Source organism: Pinus tabuliformis, chromosome J (assembly GCF_031772625.1).
Source record: "Pinus tabuliformis cultivar Carrire ecotype Pingquan chromosome J, CPIR1, whole genome shotgun sequence".
Taxonomy (NCBI): Eukaryota; Viridiplantae; Streptophyta; class Pinopsida; order Pinales; family Pinaceae; genus Pinus; species Pinus tabuliformis.
The window spans coordinates 953,178,988-953,204,356 of record NC_142295.1 but is presented as its reverse complement, the minus strand read 5'-3'; the positions used below and the strand labels follow the sequence as shown (position 1 = coordinate 953,204,356).

Sequence of the window (25,369 nt, the reverse complement as noted above, 5' to 3'; positions counted from 1 at the left end):
AATGTCATGAGCACAATTATTCATTAAAACAAACATCACGCTTATCATTCTTCAATGTCATTATTGGCACCATCATGCATCTCATATCAAATGCAATCTACTATGTACATTGCCATGTAATTTTCGTTAGTTTCATGCTTAAACTTATATCCCAATAGCATCATACCTCCATTCTAGTTCTTACAGAACCAAAAAAGGTGCCATTGCTACAACCTTTTCTCTTATACCACCTGTAACATCCCATGGTAAACCTCGTGTAAAAATACATAGGATTGGAATTTTTATGGAATTACCACCATGTATTATTCATATTCACTTATTCCATATTCTTTAACTTTCCATTAGATAAAATCATCGTCATTACATAAAGTAACTTTAGGAATGAAATATAACATAACAACCATCATTGCAACATATTAACATAAAACTCCGTGTTGTAACCTTACATCATTATCATTGTACATTTAATTAGGCTAGTTAATCACATATTTAATGATGTAAGTGTCAACATCATTAGAATGACATAGTAGGAAAACACATCAAAGGACAATGATATACCTAGGAAACCCCATAGGGAAAAATCAACAAACATTTAATTTATTAAAAATTTTATGAGGGTGTTCACCCCTCACTCAATGGTAGTAAGAGAGTCCATCCCTTGACCATTTTTTAAAAATATCACAAAGAAATATCATCTTTAATTTAGCATAAGTAGGTAGAAGCTATTACATTAATTATGTTATAAAAGCACTTTACCCCATGATTCCTCGAGCATTGTGTCTTTGTGGTCTAGTTGTACCCTGCAATGGACCATACTGCATTTTATGGTCCCTCAATCTACATGGATCATTAGTTCATTGCCTGCCATAATGTTAAATATAATTCATCCTTCACATAAGTCTGAATCCCTTCCTACAATTACTATTATCAGTAAAATCTGATATCATGATTACATAAAATATCCATTTGTTAAACTCAAATAATCAATATTTCCTAATTATGCTTAAACATCTTATCATGTTCCACTTCATTGCACATGCATAGTAACATTGAAATATGTCTTTGATTTTTTTTCTTTTACATGCATCCTCAAATGCACAACTAGTTTCTAACGCATACATAAATAAAATGTATAAAGAGTATGAGGTTATTTCTCCTTGTATTTCCATGATTACTATACTAGTTTATAATTCGATTACATGGCTGTGATTTCCTTGGTATTTTGTTTGTTATTATGCTGGTTAAATATATGTTTTATAACAGTAGCTATGTATGGCTCTCATCATGTTTTTTATTTTTAATGGATGGAAAATGTATCTATGACCTAATGGATGAAACTACAGCTAATGTGTTATGGCATCAATGCCTCATAGTGAATCTAAGATAAGTATGAGACACCATATGCTCAGATTTGTTATTTACACCTATAGAATACATATTTGTGATATGTTTGCCGAAATGTCTGTCATGGTTAGTAGGGATATAGTCAAGGTCTTATTCAATTAATTGCATTAATACTATTATTTCCATGTTATCTTACTATTATGAAGGTGTCATTCATTTATAGGCAGTGAACTGGGATCTGGGCCTGAAAATGTGGCCTAAATATCGGGGATGCTCGCATAGAACAGAGCAAAATAGCGCCTAGACGCTGGCTTGCAGGCCTGTGAGAGAATCCAAAGGTCCCTAGACATTGACATGCCCATAACATGAGAGATTCCATAGTTCAAGTGGTCCAGAAGCTCAGTGGGACTGAGGGGCTGGTTGGCTGAAAAGTTGGATTGGTTCCTAAAGGTCCTAATGCTGATGTTAAATGTTTGTATGGTGTGTTTCCATCGGTTCCACTTCCTTAATGAGACTTAGGAGGTCGAATCATATCATAGCGACCTCTCGTCACATGCTTACTCCTACTGGCCGGTTGCTTAGGTAGATGTGGGAGGAGGGTGTTACCATTTTCTGTTTCTTCCTTATTTTCATTTATCTTCTTTTCTATCATATTTTCTAGTTCATTTTTTGTTATTCTTTGTGAGAGTGAAATTTGTTGCACCTAGTCCCGTAATTTTGATATATCATGTTTCATTTATTCCCCTTCTTCATGCATCATAATAGAGCTTTCTAAGGGCTTAATGAGTGTATATGTTTTTTGGGATGAATTTTGGAACCAATTAATGATATATATGCTTCACTATGCCATTTGAATTACTTCAAACTATTTTTTCAAACAAAAGTTATGCAAATTTAAAAATAGACACCTTTAGAGCTTGGTTTTGAACTTGTCATTAAGTTTGATCTTGAAACTGTTGCATCCCTATAATTTAGACCTCCCAAGGTTTGAAATTATATCATGTGGTAGCCCTATATTTCCTCTTTCCAACGCCACCATTTAGACTAAGTTTGGATTCTTCAAGGCAAAGTTATCCCAATTATCCCATGATCACTTGATTATGGATTGGTTCAGTAGATCGAACTTGTAAGGCATGCCACCTGTCACTGTTTTAACCTTCAGCCCTAAAACCCATACACAAGAAACTAAAGTCTGTGCAATTTCAATCACTTTTTACGAAATTTAAATTCGATGCTCAAAGATAAAGTTATGACAATTTTACCAAGAACACTCGTTTGAGACTAAATTTTGGAGCATGTAGAAACCCTAACTTCATCGAATCATATCTCCCAAAATATTATGAATCAATTTATGTAATTTTATCCAAATGTTCATCAATAATTTTACTTCACATGGTATTATTTTCATGGTCTGAAGCTTCGTAGAAAAAAATTATAGAGAAAATGCCATGATTAGCCATTTGAAGCAGCAAAACCCTAGGATCAAGAGCTCTAACACCAAATGATATGTATCCTAATAAAAAATCGCACCTAAACATAAGAAAATATAGATCAAAAACTATATTATAAGCCTCTACTATGGGGAAACCTCCCTTACATCACATAAATGAACAATTCTTGGATGATTCAAATGACAAGACCTCCTTGATATATATAGGAGTCTAAAGGGACAAAATGTAATTCGAGGCCTACATAACAATAATAATGCAATGACACAAAAATAATAATAGTGGGCTTCTATGGGGCACGACATTAACAATATGGGGGCTACACTAGTATTATAGGGACCTAACAAAGGCAATCCCTTAGGGGTAGATTTTTTATTATGAAGATTAGGCTGATCCATCTACAAGTACACATGATATTACAAAAGTTACAAGAAAAATAAAAGGCTAGCCATCATCAACATAAAATAGAGAAGTCATTTAGAGTGGGAGATAGAGTATGATTACATTTGAACAAGGATGGACTACAAAGTCTTGGTAAGAAAATCAAGGCTCTATGATATGGTCCATTTAAAATACTAGAAAAGGTGGGAGAATGATCAATAGACTTAGTCTACCCCCATATACACACATTTACTCAATCGTGAATGTGGAAAATTTTAAACTCTATGATCCTTCTGTGCTATATCAGGAAGAGGAGAAGATGAAACCTTCTATCAAGGATTTAACATCATATGCTTAGGCAGAGTTAGTAGAGGATATGATTTTATAGAAGAGGTACAGAGCTATAAGACAGGGGTACCACAAACATAAAAATTCAACAAATTCAATGAACATCAATATCTCAATATCAACCAAAATAAGCCTCCATGACCATTGCAGTGTGATAAACCCCTTAATGAATGTCATCACATTGTGCAACACAATCCATAATGAACATCATAATGTGACATAACCAATGAGAAATATAAAAAGTTGACATAAGTCAACCAAGGATAGCATCATCAAGCACAAGTCGACCAACAAGAACATCTTTACCCAATGTCAACCAAAATTAATGCGACATGATGCTTAATGAACATCACAATGCAACATAACCATTAAGTTTAACACACAAGTTAGTCTGGCTAAATGTTGTAATTTTACATAAGCATTGGGGAATTCCACAATGTAACATAACCCTCAATGGACAAGGCAATGTAAATAAACCCTTAATGAATGCCATTATGTGACGTCATTATTTGACATGACATTTGATGAATGTTGAAAACAGACAAAACCCTTAATGAATTTCATGGTGTGGCATCACATCCATGAATACTAAAATGAAACATAACCATCAATTCCAGAAGAGGAATGACACAATATGGAATAAAAATGAACTCTTGAAGGATGTTGCAAGGAAATGCAACAATTAAATTAGTGAAGATGAATTGACAATGTGACATAACCATGCTAGAACATTGTAATCCAACATAATCCAAGAAAAATGGCGTAGTGCAACAAATCCCTTAATGAATGTAATAATGCTACATCACGTTTGATTGAATTTGGAATATGACATAACCATTAATGATATCACTACACCATTAACCTTGGTTACCACAATTAAACATTATAGTCAACCATAATGAACAATGACCAACCAAATTCAACCAAACTCCATTCAACCCTTAATGAACATCACAATGTAACACAACCATGAAGTAATATAACAATTTAACATAAACTTCACCAAAATGAATCTCACATTTTAACATAACAATTGAAGAATGTCATAATTGAACATAATCCTTAATTAACATTAAAAAATGACACAAACCTTAATAAATGTCTCATGTGTCATTGCAATATCATAATATTTTTTTTTGTATATATATTATATTTAATAATGTTATATAATATTTGAATTTATTTTTTTAATAATAATATATTGTATTATATTTAATAATAATATTATTATATTATATTTAAAATTATTATATTTATTAATACTTGAATTAATATTTTATTAAAATATATTAATATTATTGAATAGGTTTATATAGGTTTATTTTTTAAATAATATGTAAATAAGTTGTCATATGCTTCTGTGCTGGGTAAATATCAACAACTATATTAATAATACTGATATGTTTAAATTAATTTTGATGGGGCATCTGAAGAAAAACTCATTCTTTTCAATTTTGGTGGATCATTTAGGAACTACAATGGAACAATTCTTAGAATCTATATATGTCACTTAGGGATTGACAATAATAATCATGCAAATTTATTCTCTTTGGAATTTGGCCTACAGATAGCCATCAAATTTCACTTCAACAACCTTATTATTGAAGGAGATTCTCAATTAATAATAAAGACAACTAAAATAATTGCAAAATGGCATGTTCCCTTCAAAGTATTTGACCTATTATGGGTTCGAAGAAGGTCTAGAGAGAATTTAGAATCTAGTAAAAGGTCTTCATGCTTTAATGACGGGACATGTGATTTGGAATATAAATAACCTTGCTGAGAAATTAGCAACTGAAGGAAACAAAATGTCAGTTATCCCCTAGATACACAATGGAATGAAAACATCAGTGTACCACTCAAATCACAATGTTTGTGCATTGCAATGGAGGATCCACCCCCAGACACCCCTCCCACATCGAATGACAATCATGATTGAGCAAAGCGAATTTATGAGATGTGATGGAAGGAATCATAGGAGTTTAGACGGACAACCACCTCACATAGGTAATTAATTATGGTCCATTTACATTGCAAACCTCACTAAAGAATAAAACCACTCCTTTTGGAAACATCATTTTATAAAGAAAATACACATTCAGGTTATGTTCATGACAAGGTTTAGAATGTCAAATCAAAGAGCTAATAGGACGAATTTAGATTTCAACTCCATTCATCCAGGTGTTTACTTTAGATGCAAGGTTTTCATGAGGTCAAAGAGAAAATTGGGAGGTGTGTGCTAGATTCTGGAAACACTAGAATCAGACAAACAAGTTATATGTAAATTTTGAACATTCTTTGGTAGTTGAAAGCTATGATGGAGCAAGTCTGGGTAGAAAGACCTAAAACGCAACATGAAATTCTCCTACTTATTTGACGAAATACAACAACAGACTAAAAAGCTCATGAACAAACTTTCATTCCTTACCATAAAACTAGTAGACCTTGCGTTCTCCACCTATGATGAAGAGGGTAATACACCTTAAACCATTCAAGTTGACTCTCCTTCATCATAGATGTTTCTTCACTTTTTTGTTGAAATCTCATAGTAATATTCTAACTCACTTCATAGATATTGTTAATATAGTTATATCTTATAAACTATATGTTTTATTATCTCTTCAATTTTGTTATATAATAAAGACAATATAAATGGACAAAAACTCTATTATTATGCTACTAATCTAACTTCTTTAATCACAAACTAATAAACATGACATATACATTATTTTGCTCAAATAATATAATCTCTACTTAATTTACAAAAAAAAGATAAAGAAAATATTAAAATTTATTATGTGAAAATACATATATGGAAAAATTTAAACACATTTCATATTATTAATTAAATTATAGTTAATTTTTTTATTATTTTTTTGAAGTATAAAGTTTAATAAAATTGTAAAATTCCAATATAACTTTTTAACGAACTATATTTGAAAATGTGAAAAATTTAATTGACTTTCATACACTTTTGAGATGGCAAGATTCCAATAGACTTTCATGGATTCCGATGGATGCACGCTAGTTTCGAAGGGAATATAAAGTAAAGCAAAGTGCACCGCCTCATATACCTTCAACGTTTCATGGATTACGATGGATACACGCTAGTTTCGAAGGGAATATAAAGTAAAGCAAAGTGCACCCCCTCATATACCTTCAACGCCTAACACTACTCGCGGCATCGTGTAATCTTTGAAGGGCATAATCAGAATCTAACTTTATCTAATAATGTAAAAGTCCCTTGCCATGGCTCACATTTTTTCTTAAACCATTGTCGTGAAGAGCAAAATACTCACCAACTTTTTCTTTGTCTTTAAGTGCAGAACACCTCTGAAAGAATATTATAGGTGTAGTCGCGACATCTTCTAAAGTTTTGGCATTCTCTGAATATTATAGGAGTTGAAGTTGATTACAGATTTAGAGAATATTTTGATAAGAGAGAAGTTTCGCGACCGTTTATCCCATTCTTGAAATTTACATATTTTTAAAATTTAAAATAAAATAAAAATAAAATTGATCAGTGAGAAGGATAATCATCAGCGCTGTAAAGAACGCTTCGAAAGTGATGTCAATCATGCACGTGGAAAGTGAAAGCGAAGAATATAAGAGCGGACGGTAGCAGATAAAGATACCATATCCATCATTTAAACCTAATGGATTTTCCTCGGATGGATTCCCTAAATCGGTAGATGCCACTTTTAAAAATATGGTGCTATTCCTTTCCATCGTGAATAGTGCCCACATGCACATATTCTCCACTCACCTCTTGTGTATATAAGCCCATCCCATAACATAGAATCACCACCACCATCTCATTTCCTACTATCTGAGCTTACTCATTTTTGTTTTTGTTTATTTCATTGGCGTTCGGCATACTGTGAATCATTCAATCCATGGCATACTATGGGGAGTACGATTCATGCCAAGGGAGGAATGAGAGGATTTACGAGTCCCCACCCATTTCAGGCTACGGCTATCAGCAGCAGCCGCCACGTCCCCCTTGCGACCCATGCCTAAATGTGTCAGGAAGTGGCTATGGAGTTAATCAGTATGGAGGCCAGCAAATAATTCCACAAGGCCAGATCGTGAGGGTGTGCTCTAAGGCCAATCCTGACTACGCTTTGGCAATCAGAGATGGCAGTGCCGTCATGCTCTTCTACAATCCCAATGATCCCACAATGGTAACAATTTCATATTCATTAAATGCCTGAATAGATAGTGTTAATGTATATATTTTCTTGATGGATATTTGTTGATATATACCATGTATATATGTATGCATGCATGCAGCAATGGGTGAAGGATGAAAGCTGGAGTAACCAAGTGAGGGACCAAGTGGGTCACCCTGCATTCGCTCTGGTGAACAAAGCCACAGGTCAAGCTCTTCGCCATGCCATTGCTGAATGTCAGGAGGTGCTGCTCACTCAGTACGAGGGCCCCTCCACCTATGATGAGAACATACTGTGGAGTGAGAGTGAGGACATGGGTTATGGTTATCGAACAATAAGGATGGCCAACAACATTGGGCTCAACTTGGACGCATTCCACGGCGACGGGAGGAGCGGAGGGATCAGAGATGGCACTCGCGCTGTGCTGTGGAAATGGAACAAGCAGGACAACCAGCTCTGGAAGCTCTCTCCATGCTATTAATTGCTGCATGTATATAATATATCTAGTATTATACTCTGATACTATTAACATGGCTGGCATGAATAGGAGATGATGCCTAGCATAGCATAGCAGCGCAGCGCAGCTACCGCATGGATACGAAAGGATAGGATGGCTGATTATTATAAGATCACGAAATATAGACCAGTGACAGACACGTCTGTGTGTGTATGTAGCTTTCTATCATCTCATAAATAAATAAGCCTTTTCATACTATCGGATTTATAGAGTAACTCAAATTGCTTGTCTGTCTCTGCATTAAAGCTATTGTTTATGTTCACAGTATAGCATGAATTGAGTTAGCATGGTTTTAAACACAAGTGTGCAGGCTTGAATTCAAATTTTGGGTACTCATTCAAATTATTATGCATAAAAAATTATAATATATAATTTATATGGGCTGATTTTAAATTATTAGTAATTAATTTTATAGTAAATAATAAAGTGAAATAGGAAGTGGATAAATTAATTGATTGCTCAGGCACAAAGATTTGCATAAATAACATAAATTTTGATGGATAATAACTAATATTAAATCTACAAATTTAAAGTTTTACTTTATGTATTAAGGAAAGATAAATAATGGTGGGAAGTAATTCCTAGTAAGTATCGTTTGGACTTGAAAAGAGGCTGTACAAATTGCACTGTATGGGCAAAATGGCTTTGGAATGGAAAAATCACATCACTACACTTAAAAGAGTTGGTCTATGCAGAAGCGCAAGTGGTGATACACTTTCATGGGCTAGGACTCTCAAAAGAGGTTTTATGGTAGTTGCAAATAATTATCAGCATATCATGTATCTTGCACAAGATTCTATTTCGGTGCCATGGTTTCCGTCTATTTGGAGATGAGTGTCCCTCTCAATATCATGCTTTTCATTTGGTTGGTGTGGAAAAACAAAATCTTAACTTGGGACAATCTCTGTAAACATAGTTTTCAAGGTCTAGGATGGTGTCCTATGTGTGGTGGTGAATATGAATATGTTTTGCATCTTTTTTTGGTTTACAACATTACTCTTCAGATTTGGTTTATGACTCTTTCCTTTTTCAAAATCTCACCTGTGGGGGATTCTTTGGTTTGCACAGAAAAAACAAATCTAGCATATCCATGTTTATGGTGATTCTAAGACTATCATTGATGGCATTCTGGACAACACAACTTTTGATCCCTCATATCTCAGAGGATGGTGGGACCAAATAGATGCACTCACTCAAACTTTTTGAAGCTTTGACTTATAATATATCTACATGGAATCAAATGGGACGACCAAATCCCTATCAAAAATGGGCTTCAACGATGATGAAGGATGCATTTCTTTTACCTTTGTATCAGATGGTGTAGTTCGGGAGGAAGGGCACACTTCTCTCCCATAATGTTGGATGTGTCTGGAATACTTGATGAATACTTTTTAGTTCATATGGAGGGTTTCAATCATCTTTTTGTTTGTATATCATCATGAAATTTTCAGATGATTCTGTTTGGAATAGTATTTTTGGTAGATGTTGTTTCAAAATGTTTCTGGACTAATATTGTGATCATCATATTTAGAGATGTGATGGCTTCCATTGGACTATCAACGCAATATTGTATTAATGATGGACATAATATGTAATTGGTTTTAGTCTCTATAATAAAATCTAGTTTGAGTTTTTTTTGTCTGAAAAAAAATAAAAAATAAAAAATATAAATAAAAAAAATAATATATATATATATATATATATATATATATATATATATATATATATATATAGATATATATATATATATATATTATTCTTATCTAACTTACTTAAGTTATGGTGGGAAGTGATTGATTATAAATATATTATTTACAAGTTATTTTTAAGGATTTTAATTTTGAATGGTGTAATATCTCTTCAGAATTGTATAAAAATTATATTTAATATTAATTGATTGTCTGAGAAAAATTAGTTGCAGAACTAATTTTAACATTAGTAAAAAAAATGAATTGTCTCCTCGTGAAAATGTGGGGGAAATAAAATAACAACTGCATCAATGTTCTTGGAAGAGGAATGAGTCACTAATATAAAGAGCGTGCCTGTATACTTAAAAAAATTACCTGTAAATATTATAATAGCGACACCTTTTTGCTTGGCTCTAAATCTCGTAGTAGAGCCATTAGTGAGGCCACTTTACCTAGTTGATTTGCTACAATGCCCATGATAATATTGATTTATGTTTTCTTGTGATATTCTTTTGAAATATCATTGGATCTATTCTATTATAACAATGCCAACACACCTCTATGAATCTTTACTGGCCATAGCACATTATGTAAATGGACAATTATATAGTCACTTGAAACCCTGCATATAGGGTCAATTATTTTGTTTCCTATAACACATTCCTGATTCTTGAATCCTCTCATTAATGCAACCCTCGTATTCTATCTTCGTGCTCGCATATGAATCGTTGATATAGTTGCGTGAAAAGGTTGTCTAATCATGGCCAAAATCCAATACAAGTATTACGATGGAATTTGCAAGGACATTGTCGGCATAGGAATGCATATGGAGGCATAGGCTGAGGGAACGAAAGGAAACATGTTCCTAATTGCATTAGGCTCCTAAAATGAATGTGTGCTTATGTGAATAAGAATAATATTTAATTTTGCATGAATGGGAAGAAATAAATTAGTTATTTAAAATAAGTATGTATTTGTTTATATAAAAATAATAACTAATTGCAATAGAATTTTCGAGAAAGAATATATATATATATATATAAACATCGAGTAAAGAATAATTTTGTGAAAAAAAAAAGTTACATGCAAGAAAACTAGACTACTATGCTTTTAATTTCATGGAAAGAAAGAAAATATACATAGACAAATTTTTATATTGAATGCAATTATTCAATGCATAATAAATATGCATAGTGTTTTATATTAAATGCAAATATTCGATGCATGGGAGATATGCATATATAAGTTTTTACATTGAATGCAAATAATCGATGCATGAGAAAAATGCATGTGAACATTGCACATAGAAGGTGAAGAAGTCACATTATTCTTTTGAAAAAGAATATGTGATTGCATGCTATTATGTTTGACTTCTTGAAAAGAATAGGTAAATATGTGATTGCATGCTATTATGTTTGAATTCTTGAAAATAAATAAGTTCTTCCATGCACAAAAAGTAAAATTATTATGTTGAATTTCTTGAAAAGAAATGTGTTTTTGTATGCAAGGATAGAATAATTATTGAGCTATATTTCTTTAAAAGAATATACGATTATTTTTATTAGTTTCTTGAAAAGAAGAACATGTGCTTATATGCACATAAATAATAGTTATATTGCTAAGTTCTTGGAAAATGACATGTGTGAGATGCATAAAACAATAGTGCTCGGGTTCATTTCTCTTAGAAAAAATATGTGTTAATTTTTCCAGCATCTTGAAAAGAGAAATGTGTCTTTCCATGCATGATTTATTTAGCTTCCTTTGAAAAGAAAGATATGTTTTGCATCCAGGAAGAATAAAAATCATGTTAATTTATTTTGGAAAGAACAAGTAGTTACATGCAAGAAAATAATGACTATTATGTTAGCTTTATTTTGGAATAGAGCATGTACTTTTCATATACAATAGTTATTGTAAATAACTCTCTTTTGGAAGAGGTGTTTTTGAAAATAACATGCATTCACATGCATAAGAATAATATCTATTGTATTAGTTCTTTTAAAGATAATATGTGACTGCATACACAAAGAAAATAGTTGAGGGATAGCTACTTTTGAATAAAGTTTATTTAATTACATACACAAAGAACATGGAAAATTATAGTGGTTATTTTTTTGGAAAATAATGTGGACTCAAGTGCGAGTGGAATAACGATTAAAGTGGCATTTATCTATAGGCATGCTTGATAATTATATGCATTTTTATTAATGCATGTGAAATGATGTCAAAGAAGACATGACACGATGTTTGGTTTATGCTTTATGTATGCACACAAATAGATGTTGAAGCATCACTGATAAAAAATGATTATGGTCGATTAATACTTTAACTAATCATGATATCAAAGTTTGTTGACAACAACAATGCCATAGAAGGATGGTGACATATGCAAAGGATATACTATCTTTAACATTGTCATTGATAAAAGATCCAAGGAGACTAAGGAATGTCAGCTACAGGATGATCCATTAATTGGAACAACTAGACCACAACATCGACATAGGGATTGATGATTTGTGGGTTAATGATATCATTATGATTGTAATAAATTGTAGCTAGATATGTTGTATTTCAGTGATATTTGTTGTAAGATTTTATGATAATGATTAAGTGATGGACTCTGTTACAAGACATTGAGTGAGGGGAAAGCACCCTCATGAGCATTTAATAATAAGATTAAAAGTTTGTTATTTTTAACACTACAAGGTTTCTAAGGTATATCAATGTCTAATGATGTTGTTGCATGTTGTGTAATTTTTATGATGTTGATTCCTTGCATGATGTGACACTTATATTATCAAGAATGTGATTAATTAAATGAGTTAAAAGAATCATGGGGTTGATGAAATGTTACATCAGGAAGTTTAAGGTAATATGCTAAACAGTGGCAGTTAATGATTGTGTAACTTACTATTCCTTTACTAAATATTAAGCTATGTAGTTATTATGGTTTGTCTAATGGTCATTAAAGGAATATGGAAAGTAATTAAGAAAGTTACACATTGGCAAATGCTATAAAAATTTTCTAACTCCATGCATTTTCATGCGAGGTTACCGAGGGATGTTACAATTGGTATTAGAGATGAAGGTTGCAACACTGGTTTTTAGGAATTGATAAGAAAAAAAGAAGTAGAGGTATGATATTAGTGGGAATAAACTTAGGTATTATTCTAGCAAAGTACATAATGATATATGTAATAAACTACTTTTGACATGAAATGCATGATGCATGTTTATAGACATACTAAAGAGTAGTAAGCAATAAAGTCTACTATAAACTATGCTCATGACATTGAATATTGATGAGGAGAAAATACAATAAAACCTCTGTTGAACCTATGAATAATCTTGAGCACTCACTGGTGAAAGTGAGAATTGACTACCAACCTTTGGATATATGACAACATTAATGATACGTTTAATAAACATGACTATAGCTACAATGCACTGCTCATAAACAATGAATGCATGTATTGATATGATTGATAAAAAAAGGATGTGAAAGGTGGGGTTGTCCGTTGAAGAGGACAATAAGATGTTTTAAAAGATATTGAAATAACCCCTTTAGATGTTAATGATAGATAATAAGTCAAGTAATAAGTCTTGACTATAATGGCTAAAAGATGATTGAGTCTTGTCATGGTCAAATTTAAGATTGTTGTTAGCATTAATTAGATATGTTTGCATGGATAACTACTAAAATTTATATGCATGAATCGGCTTTATTAAAGCTTACTTCAAGTTTTAAACAACTTATTATGGTAGTTACTTCATGTGTTGGTCTGTTGGCAACATTACACTATGGAAATTTGGAATGTTTCGATTGTTGCCCTAACAATTATACACATATTGATGATAAATAAATGTATTTGAATGAATAGATTTTTATTTAAGCTTTTATGCACATGCAAGAAAAATACAATGACTGCAAAAGTGAATACTAGTCTAACCATGCATACCTATGATTGCGGGATCCAACACCTATGTATGTTGGCAGGATCCAATGATGTAAAAAAACCTCTATGCAAATAAAAACCATATCAAACTTCTTAATTAGGCTCTTCAGAAAATTTTCCACAATTTTATAATCTTCAATCATCTCTCCATGAGTATTAAGTTGATTCACGGTTCCCATCACTTTGATCATCAACTAGTCAATGTTCTTTGCCTCCATATTGAATGTTTCAAAATCTAACCTGATGGATTAAAGCTCCATAATATTCACTATATCATTACCATAATAGGATAACTTCAAACTATTCCCGACTTTGTTTGTGGTGGATACTCTTGATATATTGGAAAAAATCGAGTCACCTACTAAGCTTTGGATCCAAAACTTGGCCATGTTCTCCTTTTTCCTCACTTTTACAAGCTAACTTTTTTGAGCCTTACACACGTCCAATATATTTTATTGATATGGCTGTTCAAACCTATTATCCACTCCTTAAAATCTTGTACATGTAAGAAAAGGTATTCATTCTCATAAACTAGAAATCATAGTCATTTCTAAAAAAAAATTGCCCCTGTGTCTACTCCAAATTATTGCCTCTAGGCCATTTTCTAAAATTTTCATAATGGAAATTTTTTATTGTTAAACCCAAATATAAAATTTGCATTACCACACAATTATGAAATGGTCTTTTATATTAAGGGCCCATAATAATAACCCATGGTTATAAAAAAATATACTAATGTAGTATTCCCCTTCTTAAAAAATAAAAGCCAGTATATCTATCTTTTAATGATTCAAGAAGTGAAAATTAAATGTAATAGTTTATGTGTTCCAAATAAGTTAAAAAGTTTTGACTTTTACAAAGACTTTCTCCAAAATAAATCTTCCATGTAACTATACAAGGGTTACAATGATTCTTCCCTTTAACAAAAAATAATGGCTCGATATGGTTCAATTCTTAGAAAATTGAACATGGTTGTGGCAGAGAATTAGAGTGGCTCTAGTGTATGGCAACAATGTACCATGGTAGGGAAGTCATAGTGAAAATTTTAGACAAGGGTTGCAAAAATGGAGGAGATGAAAATGGAGACTTACATAAGTTACATAATATACCTACCATAAGTGACATAGTTAAGCATTGGTGCACTAAATAAATGCACACAATCCATGCTACACAAGTCCAAAGTCACATATTTGTATTCAATTTGTTCCAAATGAACATTTTCATACAAAATGGAATCATGTTCTAGATACATAATGGAAATTCATGTCGAACATCGAGATAATTGCAGCTAGTTCTCTAGACACAAATTTCCATCTAGTTGAAAATGCCACATCATGGCTAATGTACATAATGGCTCACTCAATCACCATTACCAACCTTCAAACTCTAGTTACATCTCCAAAATATGTCTTCCTCCTCTTCAAGATGGACAAATCTTGGGAATTTTTTTGGCTTAGAGTACTATGCCTCTCTAGGTTCTAACAAGGAAATAACAACATATCAGTTCACTTTCTTATTTAACACACTTAATAAATACAATTAGAATTAAAATCTTTAAAAAACCACCTAAGACATGAATGCAAATGGTTGGGGGATTTTCTTCCTCTATGGTCCAAGACTCTCATCATTGCCTCCCTGCAACAATTGAAAAAATCAATTCATTGAAAAAAATCACAATGTGTAAAACCAATTTAACTCATGTTCTTGATAATATTTTTATTGAATAATTAGTCTCGTCATGAAGATCTAAGGCAAAGGAGAGTATTTCCATTCCTAACTTGAAGTTCGATCACATGGTTAGGAAACCCACTCCAAGGAAATAACAATGGTTGGGGAGGATGTCACTATAGAAATAATAGATGTAACCACAAATGTAAATATAGTAGATGAAATAATTATTCTTGAAATAATGCATGCATTGACAGGAGGTGCGGCATTTGGCTAGATAACTTGCTCCAAAGCAATACTGAGGGTTGGGGAGGATGTAGTTTGCAACAACTATACATGCAATACTAGTTGTTGCAACAACGTATGCCATGATAGGAGGGTATGATGATGAAGTGATGCAAAGTGAATGGATGTGGGCATGGTGGAAGGATGTAAAGGAAAATGTACTAGCATTGGAGGAAATGCACCCACACTAGCTATGCAATAGGGGGAAGTACCCTAGGGGAGGAAATGGGAATGCCAAGTGTTGGGGGGAGGAGGGTTGGCACATGCAATGGTTGGACATGGCATCTAATGTGGACTAAATGGGTTAGGTGAAGGATGGAATTGGGTGGGTATAGAAGGAAAATATAATAGGAATTATGACACTTGCATAGACATTTGTAATATTTTGTATTGGTACAAAATGATCAAATTCAACTAAACTATTATAATGAATCTCACATTAAAATTAGATATAATATAACATATACTATTTGGGTGGGAGGTGACCTATTAATCCTAGCTGGAGATGAATACTCCAAATATTCATTGGACACCTATGGAAACACAACAAAATCAATATTTTTTTCTCTCAAATAACTTGGATGTTTTTAGGGTGAATGGATGTGGTCATGGTGGAAGGATGTAAAGGAAAATTACTAGGTTTTGGAGGTGATGAAAACCCATTTTCTATACAATAGGGGGGAGTACCCTAAGGGAGGGAATGGGAATTCCAAGTATTGGGTAGGGAGGGGGAACGAGTGTGCAATGGTTGGACTTGACATGTAATGTGCACTAAATTGGCTATGTGAAGGATGGAATTGGGTGGGTATAGAAGGGGAAGGGACCAAGAATGATGAGACCTTCATAGAAATTTGTAATATGTCCTGTTAGGACAAAAACATAAAATTTAACCAAATTAAGACAATGAATCTCACATTAAAAGTAGATATAATCTAGCATATGTTATTTGGGTGGAAGATGACAAAATAATCCTTTATGAAGATGGTTACTGAAAATCATCAGTGGACACCTATGGAAAAACAACAAAATTGTTGGGAAAAATCATGAGGGGGGAAGGGGTGAACCATATTTCAAAACCACTTTAAACTTTTTCATCTCATATCCTTATTTTTGTATGCTATTGTTATTTAAAAAACCAACATATGTACACGACTTCAATGAAAGAAAACAACGTATGTCATATAAGTTAATTCTTCATAAGTTCCATAATATCTTTATATTTAAGTCATGCATTATTAATTTCATCAGATATATATTATGCAGTAAAGAGTAGAATAAACCATCACACATAAGAAACACAACAACATATGAGAACACTATGGTTTTTAGGTGGAAACCCAATGTGGGAGAAAGCCACTGATGTCATAGTCTTTGTTTTCTTCTTTTATTATTAAGAAAACTTCTTACAATATTGTACCAGTGTAGTATGAAGGCACCCACCTATAGAAGGCTACAAAATTCTCTAGTTATCCAACACCTACTGGAAGGGATCTCCTACCCCCTGATCTCGTTTAGCGAATGCTACTGAAAGGGAGCACCTACCCCCTAAACAAATTTACTAGCTACTATTAGGAGGAAGCCCTGACTCCCTCACTCAAGGCTCCAACCCTCAACACCTTTGTGGACCATGTTTAATAATATTTCATACTAGATCCACTTGACTCAAAACATCAAAACTTGTAGGCCACTTTCCATCATATTTTTAGACTAGACCCACACCCATCTTTAAGCTCAATATCAAACTGAATACAAAATCTAAAAGATAATCACTAAACCAACTAAATCACTATAACATTAGCAAACCAATCACTTAATCTCATCCAACCATTGCAGCTAGATCAAATAATTACATATCAGATATAAACCATTAGATCATACCAATGCACAACCATTAATCAACATGCCAAACTAAACACTATTTATCATCACAAAAACCAATTGATGTCATTGCAAACCTGGATCAAATATAATTCAAAATGTATATGCTATTTTTTTGAAGCATACCTGCATATATACATGATTCCCCTGTATAATACCTACACACATATATCAAATAACTGACAATTGAATTTGAATCACTACATTACTAGAACAACCACTGAATCATGTATTGAATCAATTACATGTCATTGAGGCAATTACATATCACCACACTGTAGTATCAACACTAATCAAAATTCCATTCCATAACCAACTTAACTCAATCAATATTGTCAAACACAGATTATCACAATAGAGACATCATCGAAAAACAACAAGAATCACAACAAAAATGATAAAATATCATCAACAAGCCATACTGGAAAACCCTATTATATGTACGCGAATTTGACAAAACATGTTAGCCTATGTACGTGACTTACATGCATAACACCTGCATACAGATCTCAACATATAGTATAAATTCGCATAATTTATACTTGGGCCTATAGAGATGGATCTACATATGTACACGATTATTCCCAAACACACCTACATATAGATATGAAAATAATTTCACTGCAAACACAACATCTATGAAACCTAAATCATAACATACAACTGTTATAGTCACACATCATTATATGTATTTTCATACCATCATCATAGATCTATTAAAACATAAAAAAATCAAGCAATATGTATTTATTTTAGATCCATCTCCATGCTCCCTAGTGAACACTTATTTCAGATCAAATAATTCATAGACAACCCAATACTAACACCTTGATCTCCATCTCCTTATATAAATTTAGCCTTAGCTAACACCTTAGGAAAATCCCTTGACAATGTCATTACTATTCTCTGATAGGATCAAATAATCATTGTTTCTCCCATTACTATGATCCAATACCATGGTAAAGACCCTTGGTATCGATATTACCATGGTGTGGATTCTATATGCAACTTTGCTTCACAATACCTATGTATGTACGTGACCTTACTTCTCAGGGCCTACATATACTTCTTCAAACTTTACCTTTGCCATCCGCCTATCTCTAAACTGATATTCCTTTATCCATATCACCTGTAGCATCTGTACCACTCTGCATAACGATCCTGTTATCACAATGTTGTCATATTTATCAAGTATGTTTCCATCAAGGATAACACATTAGCCATAGTGCCAACAATTCCCCCCTTTGGAATTGATGGAAACCACTTTGGTGTTTGGTCACCATTTATAAACAATTGCAAACACACCTGCAAATACCAAGGCTTCTCCAAGAACTTTTCTACAAACACCAAGCTTCCCTCCCCCTTTGACATCAAGGGAAAAGGGCTGACCAATGCTGAATGAAGGCTTCTCTAACCCTTTGTAGAGAAGATCATTGTAGGTCTGAACTCCTAAATATGAAAAATTGCATACTGAGCATTATCCCCTTGAGCATATCTTGGAAGCTCTAAATATATATATAATAAAAGAAAAATACTTTATGACTCAACCAAATATGACATTTCCTATAACCAATGACTTATGATTACATCAATCACCCAACAATGTGGGGTTACATATATGACCCAACTCTACATCAATGTCCTAAAATAATGGGATTACATACATGAATGACTTGACCCCAATAGCTCATGATAGAATTTTACAATTATTTACAACATGGGTCTTTATATAACCTTTACATCAAGAAACAAATATGACATTTATAACCAAAACTAGAGACCTCAATTAGTGAGGTAGCAAGACCATGATATTCATCAACAATCATCATTCTCCATATAAGAATCTACAACATATGGAAAACATCATGAACATCCTCATCATCAACATGTAAGATAATATTATCAACCTATGACCACTATCCAATGTCTCCAAGCATCACTAAGCACTGAAGTAGAAGCAGAGAATAGTGTAATAAATTTTTGTCAGAAACTCATCCCCTTGAACTCATATCATCAGTTAGAATGCTCTTTCCATATATAAAAGGAGCCATAATTCATAGGAAATAATATCAATATCTTGAATCACAACACCATTGGAAACATATACATTTTATTTCCATGCACCAACAACATATGTGAAAATCAAGAATACCTTCATCATCACAAGACATAGGAGTCTAGGACTTGATCAACAACATCATTTACCAACATCTTTAATTAACATAACATATGAATATTTCTTATCAATGTTTGACACAACAACTTTTCAAATGTAGCTTAAGAAACATATAGGAATCATCCACAACTTCAACACATGCAATCCATGTATCATTGATGACATAATGAAAACAACATTGATGACATAATGTCAACAAATTGTGAGCGAATCATAAACTTATCATCATCAACCTATGTCAATAACGACCATAGCATAAACATCTTCTTCATCAAGAGTATAAATTAGGATCAACATCACTACATGCAACTTAAGAAATATATAGGCATCATCCATGACTTCATCATCACTAATGACAAAATGACATCAATATATGTATCTTCACCAATAACAGTAGCAACAAATACACAACACCAATGATATGTACTCATCATGAACGGACATGCAACAAGAAATTCTCAATAAATCATAATGCCAACAATGGACCATTTAGAAGCATAGAAAATGATCCTCGCGAACTTGTGCCAACTCTTCATAATCAAATATGATCATATCAACCTCATCAATCAACAAATCCATCAAAGAGTCATAGAAACAATAACATTTTGCAGCAACTTATGAACCATCATGAACCAACATCATTCTAAGCAATATATGAGCACCATCAACAAATTGTAACAAATCAATGACATAATTAGAAAGGCAATAATAACTTATGGAAGCATATAAGAAGATCCCCCTGAATCTGTGCCATTCATTTATTGTTTAGATCAAAATCATGTATATACGTGACCTTCCTTCATGTAACATGCATACAGAAAGAAAAATGTTGAACCTTTAATAACAACAACTCCCCCTGAACATATCATGCCTATTATTGTTCACTGCTACATCAATGTAATGTTAGTAGTATAAGCATTGTCAAATGGATATCATAACAACATAGGGAATCATCATCAAGATATGCATGTGCATATCTCCCTCTGATATCATTCCTCACTAATCACGTGGACTAGATAATCATCACCTACTCTTCATGAGGTTATATACCTCACATTCACTTCTACAGTCACCAATAGAAGTATGCTTTAAGAGAAATGAACTACAGTAGGGGAAACCTTCCCTATGTCTTTGACTAATGTTCCTTATTCCTCCGAATCTTCTTTTAATTTCTAATCATGTGTTGGAACTTATCCCATATTCTACTTTTATTTGACCTACAATTAGTGGCCTTATGCGCAAATGAGTTACAATAGAAATGATATCCATGAAACAAAACTTTATGTCGAGGGACTGATCTTGACATTGATCTATGGTATTTTATTTTAGATGAGTGACTTAATTCAGTTTCATTTTTAAACACCTCATGATAGGTGTTCTTATTATTTCACTGTGGATCTGAAGCCATGTAACCAATGTCTGTCTTGATTAAAGGAGATCTTTATTCATTGATATTCCTCTCTAGTGATTCAAATCCCTTTACCCATTTATTGATTTTCACATAGTATTCCTTTAGAGTGATAACTTCAGATTCTAATGTTTCAAAATGATTTTCCTTTTCATGAAGTTGTTTTCTTAAGATATCCATTTTTCTATTGGCCACTTTCAATTCCATTCTTAACAAGTTTATTTCCTTAATCATAATACTTTCTTTTATTTTTAGATATTTGTTTGCATTCCTGAGTTTATCATTTTCTTCCAATGATTTCATTAAGCCATCTATTTCAAAACTATCTAATTCATTTGATTGATCTTCAAGAGCCATAAGTACTTGATAACAATTGTTAGAATATGAATATGAAATTTCTTGATCATCATATGTGCTTTGACTATCTTCATTAGAATAAAAACTTTTCTTGCTATAAAAACTTCTTCTAACATTCCTCTTTGGAACATTCTTCCCTTTCTCATGATTATATTTATAAGGAAATTTAGCAGCATAATTACCTACTCTTGAACATGAAAATCATTTAAAAGGAATCTTACCTTTGAACCTTCCATTTCCTATTTGTAACTTTCTCATGAAATTTGCTTCTTCCTCATCTGAAATGTAGCTTGGATCTTTAAGCTTTTATTTATGTTTCCCTTTGTGAGTGGCTTTGAAATTTGCTTCTCTGATATCTGATGGACCCCCTTTTCTCATCTCAAAAGTTGTCAAGATCCCATGGAGTTTTTCAAGAGTAAGACTCTTCAAATCTTGCATTTCTTCAATCGCGGAGACTTTTGCATCTCAAATTTTTTTCAACAACAGTAGCATCTTTTATTTTGTCACCAAGTTTTTTCAATGAGCTAACAAACTCATCTGCTCTAAGGAAAAATCTTGAAATACTTTCATCATCATGGATTCTAAGAGTCTCATACAAAATTCTAAATGTTTGAAGTTTAACACTTTTTACCTTGGTGTCACCTTCACAATTCTAGATAATCTTATCCCACATTTCCTTTTTGGTGTTTAGTTGCATGACTTTCATGAATTTAGACTTCGCCAAACTTCCCAATATGGAATTTACATCCCTTGCATTGGTTTCATATTGTTTCTTCCCTATAGTATCTGTGGGAATAGAGGTTGGATATTGATATCCACCTTCAACAATTTCCCATACATCTACTCCAAGTGTCTGCAAAAATGCTCTCATTCTGACTTTCCAAAATACAAAGTTAGTTCCATTAAACAAAGGTGGCTTAATAGAAAATTATCCTTCTTAACTACCCATCTTGATGGATCAACCTTTAAGTGATCAAGATTCTTTTGAGGGACCTACTTTGATACCAATTGTTGGGAAAAATACTGAGGGGGGGGTGGTGAATCAGTAATTTAAAACCATTTTAAATTTTTTCTTTTCATATTTTGGTTTCTGTATGCTACTATTATTTAAACAACCAACATATGTATGTGACTCTAGTGAAAGAAAATAGTGCATGTCAGATAACTTAATTCTTCATAAGTTCCATCAGATATTTATCGTTAATCATTGCATTATTAGTTTCATCATTCATATATTATGCAATAAAGAGCAGAATAAACCATCACACATAAGCAACACAAAAACACATGAGACTACCAATATTTTTAGGTGGAAACCAAATGTGGGAGAAAACCACCCATGAAACCACTGATGTCATTGTCTCTGTCTTCTTCTTTTATTATTAAGAAAACTTCTTACAATCTTGTACTAGCGTAGACTCTTACCAATACACAGGCACCCACCTGCAGAAGGCTACAACCTTATCTCGTTCTCCAACACCCACTGGAAGGGATCTCCAACCTCATGATCTCATTTACCGGCTACTACCAGAAGGGAGAACATAACCCCTACACAAATTTACCAACTACTACTAGAAGGAAATTCTGACTCCCTCACTGAAGGCTCCAACCCTCAACACTTATGTGGACCACATTGCATAATATTTCATACTAGAAGCACTTGACTCAAAAAATCAAAACTTGTAGGCCACTTTTCATCATACTTTCAGACTAGACCCACATCCATCATTAAGCTCAATATCAAACTGAATACTGAATCTGAAAGATAATCACTGGACCAACTAAATCACTATAACATAAACAAACCAATCAATGAATCTCATCCAACCATTTCAACTAGATCAAACTATTGCATATCAGATATAAATCATCATATCATACCAATGCACAATCATTCATCATCATACCAAGCCATACACTGTTCATAATCACTAAATCCAAATTTTGTCACTGCAAACCCTGATCAGATATAATTCAAAATGTATACTCAACTGTCTTGAAGCATACCTGTGTATATATGTGCTTCCCCTATATAAGACTTGCGTATGGATGTCAAATCATTGAAAACTGAATCTGTATCACTGCATTACTGAAACAACCACTAAATCATGTACTAAATCAACTACATATCACTGAGACAATTATAGATCACCACATTATAGCATCATCAATAATCAAAATTCCATTCCATAACCAACTTAACTCAATCAAATTTTCAAACACATATTATCAAAATAAAGATGCCATCGATAAACAACAACAATCACAATAGAACCAATCAAATGTCATCAATAAGAAATACTGCAAAACCCTAGTATATGTACGCGACTTAATCAAAACATGTTAGTGTATTTATGTGACTACCATGCATAACGCCTGTGTACAAATCTCAACATATAGTATAAATTCATAGAATTTATACGTGACCCTGCATATATGGATCTAGATATGTACATGATTATTATCAAACACACATACATAGAGATATGAAAAAATTTCGTTGCAAACACAAAATCTGTCAAACCAAATCACAACATACAACTATTACAATCACATATCATTATATTTAGATTTATACCATCATCATAGATCTATCAAAACATAAATAGATCAAGTAATATGTATTCATTTCAAATCTATAAAATTTGAGGCATCTCCATGATACTTGGTGCACACCTGTTTCGGATCAAATCATTCATAAATAACCCAATATTGGCACACATAACAGTTTGATCTCCATCTCCTTATATGACTTTAGCCTTAACCAATACCTTAGGAAAATCCCTTGGTAATGTTGTTATTATTCTTTGATTGGATCAAATAACTATTTTCACTCCCATTACTATGGGCCAATACCATGCTAAAGAGCCCTAGTATCCATATTACCATGGTGCAGATCCTATACGCGACTTTGCTTCAAAATACCTGCATATGTACATGGCCTTGCTTCCCAAGACCCACATATACTTTCTCAAAGTTTACCTTTACCATCCATCTATCTCTGAACTAGAATTCCTTTGTCCATATCACATCTAGCATAAGTATCACTATGGATAACTGTCATGTTATCATAATGTTGACATCTTTATCAAGTAGGTTGCCATCAAGGACAACGCATTAGACATAATGCCAAAAAAAGTTAAGATTGATTTCTCCCAAAAAAATTGGACATTTGCAGGGTGAATGGATGTGGGAATGGTGGAATGACGTAAAATAAAAGGTATAAGGTGTTCGAGGTGATACATTCCCACCAACTATACAATAACGAGAAGCACCCTAGGGGAGGAAGTGGGAATGCCAAGCATTGTTGTGGGGGTCTGTTGTGGTGGTACAATGGTCATACTTGGCTTGTAACGTGGAATAAATGGTTTATGTGAAGGATGGAATTGGATGGATACATAATGGGAGGGGAATAGGAATAATAACACCTACATACACATTTGTAATATATATTTGATTAGTGCAAAAACATTAACTTCAACTAAACTAAGGTAGTGAATCTAAAATTAAGAGTGGATATAATATAAAATATTCTACCCATGTGGGATGTGTTTTGCTAATATGAGGTGGATATGGCCATTCAGAATATTTCGTGGAAACATGTGGAAACACAACAAAATTTAGATTGATTTCTCCCAAATGACTTGAAAATTTACAAAATACCATAAATTTAAATCCTCCTAAGTTGTCATTGAAGTATACAAACATGAAGTCATTTATATACCTTTGTGTGAGGTGCTACA

General features: G+C 32.8%; 1 protein-coding gene across 1 annotated transcript; it reads left to right on the top strand.

The window, feature by feature from the left end:
- The first annotated feature begins 7,308 nt into the window (after positions 1–7,308).
- On the top strand, positions 7,309–8,408 carry LOC149229979 (ricin B-like lectin R40G3). The gene is made up of 2 exons (XM_089378799.1): positions 7,309–7,705; positions 7,815–8,408. Exons 1-2 carry the CDS (start codon positions 7,418–7,420, stop codon positions 8,172–8,174), a joined length of 648 nt encoding a protein of 215 aa, XP_089234925.1. The 5' UTR covers positions 7,309–7,417; the 3' UTR covers positions 8,175–8,408.
- Positions 8,409–25,369: the final 16,961 nt, after the last annotated feature.